The sequence below is a fragment of the Drosophila takahashii genome, chromosome 4, assembly GCF_030179915.1.
Source record: "Drosophila takahashii strain IR98-3 E-12201 chromosome 4, DtakHiC1v2, whole genome shotgun sequence".
Taxonomy (NCBI): Eukaryota; Metazoa; Arthropoda; class Insecta; order Diptera; family Drosophilidae; genus Drosophila; species Drosophila takahashii.
In genome coordinates, this window is record NC_091682.1 from 1,705,590 (window position 1) to 1,718,440 (window position 12,851).

Sequence of the window (12,851 nt, forward strand, 5' to 3'; positions counted from 1 at the left end):
GGCTAAAAAGTAAATTTATTGGCCTTTTTCTGTACTCCTTTCGTAAACTTTGAAAACAGTTCATCAACTGAAACTTTGTGATCTCGTCTCGATCCCGGGAACTCATACCGCTTAGCTTTGCCTTCTGGTTTTCTTTTTGTCGCAATTCTCTGCCTCCCCAGGTATATCGTATCGATTCATTGATCTTACCGAAATGAATGATTGTGGGGCTCTGGCGGAATCAAATGGCCACATATATATACACATACATGAATAAATACTCCTAAAAACGAATCAACACAAACCAAGCCAACGACAAAGGGAATAACAATGCAAGCTCAACCTCGGACATCGTCTGGTACCTCCAGACCCTCGGCAAGTGACACTTTTGTTTTATATTCGCAACTTTTTATGCTGGATCTCTGAGAACAAAAGACGATTTCTCGGTAAAAAAAAGTGAACACAATCACAGACATACCGATTGTGTATTGTACTTGGTGATTGTACCTTCCCTCACCGTCACCCTTATCCAATCCATACCTCTTTTGCAACCTTTGGCTTCGTATTGCCACGGAGCACCTTACCGAATTGGCCGCAGTCTGGTTTTTTCAGTTTCTTGCCATAAATTTAAATTTGTCTTATTTTCGAAAATAAAAAACAATTTAAATAAAAAGCCGTATTATTAGGTTCGCGCATGTGTAAATAATATTTTAATATAAGAAATTCAAGCTCTGTTGAGGGCTGTACTCAAACACAGGTTATTGCTTATGAGGCATTCCGTGCGGTTGGTCGGAGAACTAAAAATTACTACGATGACAACAAAGGGCAAAATAGAACACTAACAATGTAAACCAAGTAATTACCGAGCTCAGCTCGACTGGACAATTATCTGAAATGCGTTTTCCCAACTGCATTATACCTATTTAATGGTAACTCTGGCTCTGATGACAACTTAAATATTGTGTGTGCGTGCAATTGCACACGAGTACACACAGCACTAACACATGTCATTTGAGTTTTAGTGTGCATGAACTGCAACCATTGTTGATACACTACACTCATACTCACTCAAACCAATAAATCGCTTAAGCATGCAAAAGCTTTCCAAGGTATGAAATCGTTGATATGTTTATACCTAAGCTGGTATGTAGTCGTTAATAGGTGCCTAAAATAAACTGTGCACTAAAGAAAACTAGCCTATTTACGTATAAACATATGTACGTATATATCTATGTAGGAGTTTTTAAGACGGTTGGCTAGGGATGATAATAAGGCAACATAATAACTCGACAAAATAGTCCATGGGCGGAGGAAAAACGCACATCGAATTCATAGTGAGACAGAAGCAAGGTACAGTAAAGTATTGTTTGATTTGTTGTACCTAAATCATCACTAGACATCGGATTTTAGATGAAATCGATTTTTTTAAATATGATTTAAAGCCACATTTGATTGGTTAAAATTTTTTTACAAAAACCTCAATGAAGTTTGGCCTAAATCTAATTATAACTTAATAAATAAAATTTGTAACTAATCAAATGTGGCTTTAAATCGTATTTAAAAAAAACGATTTCACCTAAAATCCGATGTCTAATCATCACAATTCGATCGTTTTCAAATTTACATAACTTACATTTACATTACATGACAATTTCAAAATCAGATCAGAAATATTGGTTACTGTTTTTATTATATCTATAGATGTACACACCTGTCAGTTGTAGAGTAAAAAGCCAATTCGATCTATCCATGTGCGTCTGTTGGACATTAAGGTTAGGAAGCCTGGATGGTCAGTAACGTCACTATAGACAAGCTATATTGTCTTGCTGCGTAAAAAGCCCAAGAATATGTGTGATTATTATAGAGAGATAGATCTTTTAGTTTTCGAGATCTCAGCGTTCACACGGACAGACAGACGGACATGGCAAAATCTATTCGGCTAGCGATCATGATCAAGAATACACCAAAAAAAAAAAAAACGAAAAAAAACAGGAACGTTGATTTGCCTAGTGATCATGATCAAGAATACACCCAAAAAAAAAAAAACAAAAAAAGGAGGAACATTTTTCATGATTTAAGAACAATCTGTTCGCTATTTTTCGTTCATGAAAAACTAACGCCGCGGGGTCAAATCATGAACTTTTTGGTAAAATTATGAATGCGTCACAGAAGTGTTCTAAAATTGCGAACCCGGAACCTGGCGAGCCCGGACCGAAACACTTGTAAGTCTAGTGCCCAGTTTGGTCGTACTTGAAAAATTGATTCCGTGATCTAGATGTTATGCCGTCCGCCCTTGACACAATCGAGCCCGCGAGAGGACGTCGTAAATCGCAAGTTTTAATAAAATATTATTTCTAATGTTTATACGTACTTCAAATAATAAATAAATTAAATGTCAACAACAAAAATTAAAATACAACATTTATTAATAATAAATTAACCACTTAACTTTTAAAATAAAGAAATCTTTATCAGGCGCACAGAAACCCAGGAAGAGCAAGTCCACTAATCTCGTTTATTATACCCGTTACTCGTAGAGTAAAAGGGTATATTAGATTCGTGCAAAAGTATGTAACAGGTAGAAGGAAGCGTTTCCGACCCTATAAACTATATATATTCTTGATCAGGATCACTAGCCGAGTCGATCTAGCCATGTCCGTCTGTCCGTCTGTCCGTCTGTCCGTCTGTCTGTCCGTCTGTCTGTCTGTATGAACGCTGAGATCTCGGAAACTATAAAAGCTAGAAGATTGACATTTTGCATGCAGATTCTAGGAGTTCCTACGCAGCGCAAGTTTGTTTCAAAAGGGTGCCACGCCCCCTCTAACGCCCACAATCGCTTATATACGATTTTAGAAATTTCAATATTTCGGAAAACTAAAAATGCAGTTTTATTGTGTTTATGAATACCTATCGAAATGTAGAAGAAATTTTTTAAATCGGACCATTCGTTAAAAAGTTACGGCGGATCAAAGTCCCTTTAGCTGAGTAACGAGTATCTGATAGTCGGGGCACCCGACTATAGCGTTCTCTCTTGTTTTTGTTTTGTTTTTGTATGAACTTTTTATACCCTTGCAGAGGGTATTATAATTTCAGTCAGATGTTTGCAAAGCAGTGAAGGAGACGTTTCCGACCACATAAAGTATATATATTCTTGATCAGCACCAATAGCCGAGTCTATCTAGCCATGTCCGTCTGTCCTTCTGTCCATCTGTCCGTCTGTCCGTTTCTATGCGAACTAGTCTCTCAGTTTTAAAGCTATCGCGATGAAAATTCCCCGAAAATCTTCTTTCTATTGCAGGTAGTACATATGTCGGAGCGAGCCGGATCGGACCACTATATCTTAAGGCTCTCACAGGAATATTCAAACAAATAAAAGAAAATTCATTGTAACTTTGTAGGAAGTAGGAGATTTGATTTTTGACAACTTAAAAACAAAATTTAAATAAACACGCTGAATCTGGAATCCCTGGAATTCCACCCAGTGAGCATTAAACTATACGTATTTACTTTATCTGCAAGGGTATACATATAAGCTTTGGCTGGCCGAAGGTAGCTTCCTTTCTTGTTGTTCTTAAAGTAACCCCAAAATGTTCTTAAAATGACCCCATTCGTTAACAAACGGGCCTACCCACTTTTTTACTCCATTTGAGCTTGGTTTTTTTTACCGTTTCGAACCGATTTTTTTGAGTGTATATATACTTTGTAGGTCCTTCTACCTGTTACATATTTTTCCCCGAATACTTTACGAGTAACGGGTATAAAAATTCGACTTGAAGAGGTCAAAACGAGAAAATCAGTTGGTGTGAGTCAAAGAAAAATTCGACTTATAGAAATTCAACAAGAGAGAACGCTATAGTCGGGTTGGTGTCCCGACTATTTAATACCCGTCACTCAGCTAAAGGGAGTGCGATCGCTGTACTCGGGTTCGTGTCTCGACTATAATCGTAGCTCAGCTAAAGGGAGTGCGGAGAGATAGATATATGTAGATATTTTGATTGGGTATAACTTTTTAATGAATAGTCCGATTTGTTCGATACACAACAAAATTGCATTTATACTTCTCGGAAATCTTTAAAGATGTGGGCGCAGGACACATTTTAAAATCGTTAGTGGGCGATTGTGGGCGTTAGAGGGGGCGTGGCGCTCGGCTGAAATAAACTTGCGCTGCGTAGGAGGCCCAAGAATATGTGTGGAAAATCTCAACCTTCTAGCTTTTGTAGTTTCCGAGATTTCAGCGTTCATACAGACGGACAGACGGACATGGCTAGATCGACTCGGCTAGTGACCCTGATCAAGAATAAATATACTTTATGGGGTCGGAAACGCTTCCTTCTAGCTGTTACATACTTTTGCACGAATACAATATACCCTTTTACTCTACGAGTAAAATTTGGTTGTGAGGGGATTTCCGAACAATTTTTTGTTTCAGACTTTTTAAGTACCTAATTCTTTTCCATAATTTTTAATCCATATCCATATACAATTTAGTTAATTCTCCTACAATTTTTGGTTTATAATCATGTCGAGACCATTTCTGAAAATGATGGCCAAATTCGGTATGTAACAGGGAGAAATGCCAACCCTACATCCAGAAAAAAAAAGAAGTTTATTAAGAAACAAAGGATTACAAAATGCTTTACTTGGCTATACATTGCTCATTATACATATATTTAAGAACTGAATGGACTATAAATGGATTTATGGACATCGTAGAGTAAAAGAGACTATTGTATTCCTGCAAAAGTATGTAACACATAGCCAAGTCCGTCTGTCGGTCTGTCTGTATGAACACAGAGATCTCGGAAACTACAAAAGCTAGAAAGTTGGGATTACCCACACATATTCTTGGGCTTCCTCCGCAGCGCTAGTTTGTTTCAGCCTAGCGCCACGCCCACTCAAACGCCCACCATCGCCTTAAAGGACTTTATATTGTGTCTCGCGCCCACATTGTGTTAGGAAAAGTATAAATGAATTTTGGTTGTGTTTAAAAATACCTATCAAAATTTTTTTAAATCGGATCATCATCTCCATCTCCCTTCAGCTGAGTAACAGGTATTTGGTAGTCGAAGTTCTCGACTTCTCTCTTGTTTTTATACCCGTTACTCGTAGTAAAAGGGTATATTGTATTCGTGCAAAGGGGGATCTGCAACTTCGCTGGCTGAAGTTAGCTTCCTTTTCTGTTTTTAGTCAATTTATTGGTAAAATTAACTGTTATAATTAATTATTTACTTTCAAAATAACAAATACACACAATTAGCAAAGACATACACCTATTTACTTGGTAGAATTGACAATTTTTTGTGGTTGGGGACTGTTAGCTATCGCTAAGCCAAAATATTTTTGAAATCGGACCATTTATTAGTTATGAGCAAATAATAAAATGTCGGAATCGTCTCCTTCACTGCGTTACAAACCTTTTTCCAAAATTTCAGTATTGTTTGCGAGGTTATAAAATTGACATGATGATCTGTGTCATCATTTTCATTTGTTAATTGCTTTCGACTTTTATAAAATGTCATAGCAGTAAACAGTAAAAGCATACAACGCAAAGCATTTAAAGCAATTTCTAATGCTGTACACTTAATAGGGTAACTACTGACTGATATTATAATATCTTCTGTAAGGACCTAAATAAAGTTATCCTAACTTAAATAGTTAGATGTAAAACTAATTTCGGTTTTCAGGCGTGTATTTTAACGAAGTCCTTTATGCAAGAACATTCTATTACCTGTAAAATGGGTCAACAACTCAAAATAGACAATAAAAAAGAATCAAAAACGCTTTTTACACTTTAAAACAAGAAAGGAAGTTAGCTTCGGCAAGCCGAAGCTTATATACCCTTGCAGATTATTCCTATTAATTTACAATTCGCAAAAATGTTAAATTTCCCATTATTTTACATTAATTTTTCGATCGTTTCTATGGCAGCTATATGATATAGTAGTTCGATCTTTTTAAAATTAAAATCGAAATTCGGAAATATTTAAAAATGGTCATATCCCAGAGTAGAAGAGAATGTAATAAAAATCAACAAAGATATAATTTGTTTTCCTATTAATTTCCATTTAATTTTTCGACCGTTCCTATGCCAGCTATATGATATAGTGATCCGATTTTTAAAATATTTAATTCGAAATTCAGAAATATATATAAAACAAGAGAGAACGCCATAGTCGGGTGCCCCGACTATCAGATACCCGTTACTCAGCTAAAGGGACTTTGATCCGCCGTAACTTTTAAACGAATGGTCCGATTTCAAAAATTTCTTCTACATTTCGATAGGTATTAGTAAACACAATAAAACTGCATTTTTACTTTTTCGAAATATTGAAATTTTTAAAATCGTATATAAGCGATTGTGGGCGTTAGAGGGGGCGTGGCACTCTTTTGAAACAAACTTGCGCTGCGTAGGAACTCCTAGAATCTGCATGCAAAATGTCAATCTTCTAGCTTTTATAGTTTCCGAGATCTCAGCGTTCATACAGACAGACAGACGGAGAGACGGAGAGACGGACAGACGGACAGACGGACATGGAAAGATCGACTCGGCTAGTGATCCTGATCAAGAATATATATAGTTTATAGAGTCGGAAACGCTTCCTTCTACCTGTTACATACTTTTGCACGAATCTAATATACCCTTTTACTCTACGAGTAACGGGTATAAAAATATTCCCAAGAGTAGAAGGTAATACTTGAAAAAACACCGAAGCTAGAATTTTTTAACGTTTTTTTTCCGATCGTTCCTATGGGAGCTATAAGTTATAGTTGTCCGATCCGGTCGGTTCCGACATATATACTACCTGCAATAGAAAGAAGACTTTTAGGAAAGTTTCATCCCGATAGCTCAAAAACTGAGAGACTAGTTTGCGTAGAAACAGACAGACGGACAGACGGACAGAAGGACAGACGGACATGGCTAGATCGACTCGTCTGTGATGCTGATCAAGAATATATATACTTTATGGGGTCGGAAACGTCTCCTTCACTGCGTTGCAAACTTCTGACTGAAATCATAATACCCTCTACAAGGGTATAAAAATTGACACCATACAAACATTTTTAAGGGCCCATTTCTTAATCAGGGAGATGTACTTAACCGGAAAATTAAGGTTGTCTTCGATGAGGAAGAGGTCGATTTTAATTTGTAAACTGGTGTTATAGACGAAGTCGTCTTCTTATGCATTTGTAAGCTTTCCGCCAAGGTAAAAATAAGTTTGTTTCGCAAGTCGCCTTTGCAACCGCGTCATTGGCATTCCTGAAAAGAAAGAACAAAAATGATTCTTTAGGCTAAAGGTGCAATGGAAAACGCGCTGCTCAGGCTAAGCTCGGACCTGGTCCTGGTTTCAGAGTACGTCAAGAGTTGTTTGCATACCAACTCAACTGTAACCTCAGCTGGAAGCACAGCCGAAACCACAGTCGAACCACGAAAGCAAAGGCTATAGTCGAACTCGCAGGCAGAATCAAAACGAAACACCACCGGGCCGGGCTGGGCCACATGCCACTCGATGGTGGTGGCTGATATATCACGGAATTTGTATGTGGGTGTACTGGCTACATAAGCATAAGCAAAGCCTGCAAAAGCGGCTGAGTGAAACCAGTTGAGGAATATGAAGAACAGATAACGACGACTCCAGAGAAATAAAGACATACAACAAAAAGGCACGCGCGAATAGTCCGAACGAATCAAAGAAGGGACGGATGCGGATCGGGGGTGTGGGGATGTGGGGATGACAGCAGGAAAACCTTGACTTCCTTTGTTTTGTGCAAAGCCATAAGGCAGTGAACTTTTCTATTTGTGCCTACACCATTCCAAACGAGACAATAATATTGTAAAGTATGCGTAAAAGCTGTGGCGGGACACCCACTCCTCCCCCTCCCCGAGCAGGACGGCTGAAATTAAAAAGATGTTGCTTTAACCTAGCTAGTTATTGGTTCAACGTCCAACTGGGATGTCCAAACGCATAGGTTGATGAATCAAAGTGATATTCTATACTTACTTTCGTCAGAGGGAAGTCCTCCTTATACCCGGTAAAATATGAGATCTGTATATCCTATATACATATGTATGCACTTTATGCATTAAATTCCAGGTTAATACCGCTTGGGGATACATCTTTTTATCAAATGCATTTAAATAGATAAATATCAGTGATATATATTAACATATTTACTCGTAGAGTAAAAGGGTATATTGTATTCGTGCAAAAGTATGTAACAGCTAGAAGGAAGCGTTTCCGACCCCATAAAGTATATATGTTCTTGATCAGGGTCACTAGCCGAGTCGATCTAGCCATGTCCGTCTGTCCGTATGTCTGTCTGTATGAACGCTGAGATCTCGGAAACTACGAAAGCTAGAAGGTTGAGATTTTCCACATATATTCTTGGGCTTCTTACGCAGCGCAAGTTTATTTTAGCCGAGCGCCACGCCCCCTCTAACGCCCACAATCGCCCACTAACGATTTTAAAATGTGTCTGGCGCCCATACCTTTAAAGATTTCCGAGAAGTATAAATGCAATTTTTTTGTGTATATTTATACCTATCGAAATGTAGAAGTTACTTTTCAAATCGGACCATTCAAATAAAAGTTATACGCAATCAAAAAAATGTTATATATCCATCTCCCTCGCACTCCCTTTAGCCGAGTGACGGGTATTAGATAGCCGGGGCACCAACCCGACTATAGCGTTCTCCCTTGTCTATAATCAATATTTTTTCTCAAGTAGTAATATAATAAATATGGTTTAGTATTGGTCTTAGCACAACTCTACTTGTTAAAATACTTCTGACTGAAATCATAATACGCAGTGAAGGAGACGTTTCCGATCCCAAATAAGTATCACTAGACGAGTCAATCTAGCCATGCTTGTTTGTCCGTCCGTTTTTACATAAAATAGTCTCTCAGTATTAAAGCTATTAAGTTGAAACTTTTTTAAAATTCTTCTTTCTGTTAGTCGGATCCAGCCGGATCGGGCCACTATATCTTATAGCTCCCATAGAAAAAATCAAAAAAATTATTGAAAAAAAATTATAGCTTAGATGTTTTATGACATATTCTTCGAATTCTTTGAATTAAATTTTCAAAATTCAGACGGCTTCATTATATAGCTGGAAGGATCAAAATATAAATGTCAAAATATTACGAAAGCAGCTAAAATTTGGTTGGTTGTAACATATACGCAAGTCACTTTAAATTTAATATGTTTGTAAGTTAGTAGTAATCTGCAAGGATATCTAAGCGTAACTCTCTCTCTCTCTAAGAGTCCTCTCTTTTTTAGCTGATATCGTACTTGTTTTATCCCTTTTACTACAAATCAAGAACATTTTCAGAGAATTTGGGGTTTGAGGCGCCAAAAATCAATAAAACAAAATTCTTTTCAGTCATTCATTACACTTCACTAAAAAGCGGGTTTGTTTTTTAAATTTTAGCTCCAATAATGGTAATGACGACGGCTCTCCAATGTCCAGTTCTGATGTGGAAACTTTTAACGGCAAAATAGTTTACAATCTCGATGGCAGTGCATACGTTATCGCCACAGACAATGCCAATGGAAGTGGATCGGGGTCTGCTCAAAGTTGTTATACCCCAACTGCGAATTCAGTAAAGAAACTCTCAACGGTAAAAGATCGTGGACAGGGGGAGAAGGAAAAGGAACACCAGCATCAACATCATCAAGGTCAGGGCGAAACACAGGAGCAGGAACTAGCTGATGTGGATGCTGGTCCTGGTATCGAAACGGTAGGGAGAGCCACCTACAAGTCGAGTCCAAAAGTCCATTCCTTTCGTGTCGTATCCGCACAAGATGCAAACTCAGCTTGCCAGGATCAAATCAGAACATTCAAAATCCAAAAGCCAATTTTAATGTGTTTTATATGCAAGTTGTCCTTTGGCAACGTCAAGTCCTTCAGTTTGCATGCGAACACCGAACACAGACTCAACCTGGAAGAGCTGGACCAGCAGCTACTTAATCGCGAGTACTCCAGTGCCATTATTCAGCGAAATATGGATGAGAAGCCGCAGATATCCTTTCTGCAGCCATTGGATAATAACGCCCCCTGCTCTGCCAGCGATGACACCGAGAAGCTTCAAGTAGCCTCCGAGGGCAGTGGCCCCGTTCTTCCTCAGTCTCCGCAGCCAGTTCTCGGCAATGAGTCTGAACTGGAGATGGAGCTGGAGCTGGAGCCCGAGGGCAAGCAGATGGCTGAGCAGGTCCGGGTCCCGGACCAGGGCCGGGAGCAGGAGCCTGAGACTGACCAGGACTCCAGTAGTAGTAAAATGGCGGCACCTAGTGCATATCTCCCATTATCATCGCCTCAAGTAGCAGTGAAAGCCACTGTGAAATTTGGTTCCTTAAACTCAGCAACAGCAAAGACTAATAACCTATCAAAAGTATCCTCAACCAGTTCACCTACATCGGCATACGCATCCGCATCCGCATCCGGAGAGGTCTCATTACCCAGTACTGATAATATAAGTATCAATAAGTCAACCAATTCTAACCAAGGTGTAGAACCGCCATCTTCCTCGTCGTCAGAAGTCGAAATGAAAATGGGCTCTATGTCTGCGTCACCTCAAACAAATGACTCGGATGTTCCCTGCTCAGATTTAATACAGCTGCAGCATGCGGCGGCCGGTGGCATATACCCTCCTCAAGTCAGTTCCTTCCACGCATCCCTAGCAGCGCTGGCCGCCAATGAATCGAACGACAGCCGGGTCAAGCTGATCACAGAGTTTCTCCAGCAGCAGCTGCAGCAGCATCAGCAGCATCAGCAGCAGAGCTCCCTGTTTCCCAGCCACTGTCCCGACCATCCGGACTTGAACGGTGTGGACTGCAAAGCCTGCGAGCTCCTCGACATCCAGCAGCGGTCAAAGTCGCCACCCTCCTCGCATCAGCATCAGCACCAGCATCTTTCACAATCCCTGCCCCAGCTTCAGGTTCAGTCGCAGCAACAACCCCAGCAGATGCCACATCGTTCTCCTTGCAGCAACAGCGTGGGCCTGGCCATATCGCCCAGTGCCTCCTCGGTGGCCAGCGTTGGAAACGCGTCGAGCGCCACTACCAGCTTCACCATCGGCGCCTGTTCCGAGCACATCAATGGTCGTCCCCAAGGAGTGGACTGTGCGCGGTAAGCAGTACCTTTGAGCGTAGTAAGGAGCAGCAGCTCCGGTTTCCGTCCAAGTCCGGGGCAGGGGGTTGGATGGGTTTTCGGGGGAACGGGAACGGGCAGAGATGAGTCTTGCCGCAGGCGGTTTATGGCTGATTGGTGAAGGGTTGCCGTCAAGGCCTGCCAGTACAGGGTGCAAATATTGATCTGCGGGATGGGGTTGCGATTACGTGTCGTCCGTACCGCCCTAATATGCGTAATTATTAAGGCTGTTTGAACTTGTGACTGGAAACTTCCTGCCACCGCCGAACAATAAGTCATTAGGCCAACAGTGGCGTCATAGGTTATATGATTTGTGCCCACAGGCCAAGCTGCTCACTGGCTGTTCATTTAAACGCAAATGACGATTGGGATTCGTATTCGGGTGGAAAGCACTCCGGTTAGTTAGATCCCACTGATTACATCACACTTGAGTACTGATGCTTGCACCCATATCACAACTCCCAGTCGACATCTGCATTTAGAAATACACACTTGCAAAACTTGTATTTCATTAATTTTGAATACAATTTTGAATTTTCGGAATGTTTATTATATTTTTGGTCAAAAGTTGATGTAACATTAAACTTGCGGCAAGAGTTAGGGCCATGTTTTTTTATCGAACATAAAAGTGAATATGTTAATTAAAAAACAAGAGAGAACGCTATAAAGCTTTGATCGCGCCTAACCTTTTAATGAATTGTCCGATTTTTTTTCTACAACACGTATTGAAAACACAATAAAACTGCATTTTTACTTTTCCGAAATCTTTAAGGCGATTGTGGGCGTTAAAGGGGGCGTTAAAGGGGGCGTTGCCATCAGCTGAAATAAACTTGCGCTGCGTAGGAAGCCCAAGAATATATGTGGGTAATCCCAACTTTCTAGCTTTTGTAGTTTCCGAGATCTCAGCGTTCATACGGACAGACATACGGACAGACGGACATGGCTAGATCGACTCGGCTAGTGACCCTGATCAAGAATATATATACTTCATAGGGTCGGAAATGACTCTAAATAGCTGTTACATACTTTTGCCAGAAATACAATAACCCTTGTACTCTACGAGTAACGGATATAACTATAAACCTATAGAGATATAGCAGCTGAAGGCTTAAGGGGTTATATACCTTTTTTTTTCAAAAAAACGAAATTTTTTTTTTTGCTGATTCCTAAAGTATATCCCCTAGAGAACATCTTCCCAAATTTTCATACAGATCCGAATAATAGTTCGATAGGAAAACAGCGTTTTGCCGCGCTCGACTTCAATAGTTGCAACGTCAACGTAAAACTTTGAATGCGATTATCTCAAAGTCGTGTTTTTCCAAAAGTGCCTTCGCTGTGACCACGATTGCGCAAGAACTATTTGATCGATCTTCTTCAATTTTTTTTTAAATTATTCGTAATGATTGTGCCGAGTTCGTGAACGATTCAGTTTTTATGCGTCAATTTTGATTTCGCAGAAAAAAATTTATTAATTAAATTTTTAGTACTCGAAAAATCAATTTTTTGGAAAAATTGTTACTGTATGCAAAAAAAAGCAAATATTCTTGAAAATAATCGTTCACGAACTCGGCACAATCATTACGAATAATTAAAAAAAAAAATAAGAAGATCGATCAAATAGTTCTTGTGCAATCGTGGTCACCGCAAGCCGCTATAAAAAAAAAGGGGTTCCGAGAGAATTGCCATAGCTTTGTAAATTATTCATATATTTTCAAGATCAAAC

The 12,851-nt window shown here is 39.6% G+C and overlaps 1 protein-coding gene across 4 annotated transcripts in view; it reads left to right on the top strand.

Moving 5' to 3' along the window:
• The window catches only part of zfh2 (Zn finger homeodomain 2), an 84,764-nt gene that overhangs the window by 50,951 nt on the left and 20,962 nt on the right, over positions 1-12,851 (top strand). For all 4 annotated transcript variants that reach the window (XR_006412531.2, XM_070218051.1, XM_044395418.2 and 1 more), the window contains one exon: positions 9,410-11,107. Coding sequence is in view for 3 of the 4 variants with exons in the window: in XM_070218051.1 (XP_070074152.1) it covers positions 9,441-11,107 (1,667 nt within the window). In the remaining variant the exon portion in view is untranslated. The remainder of the gene's footprint in view (positions 1-9,409; positions 11,108-12,851) is intronic.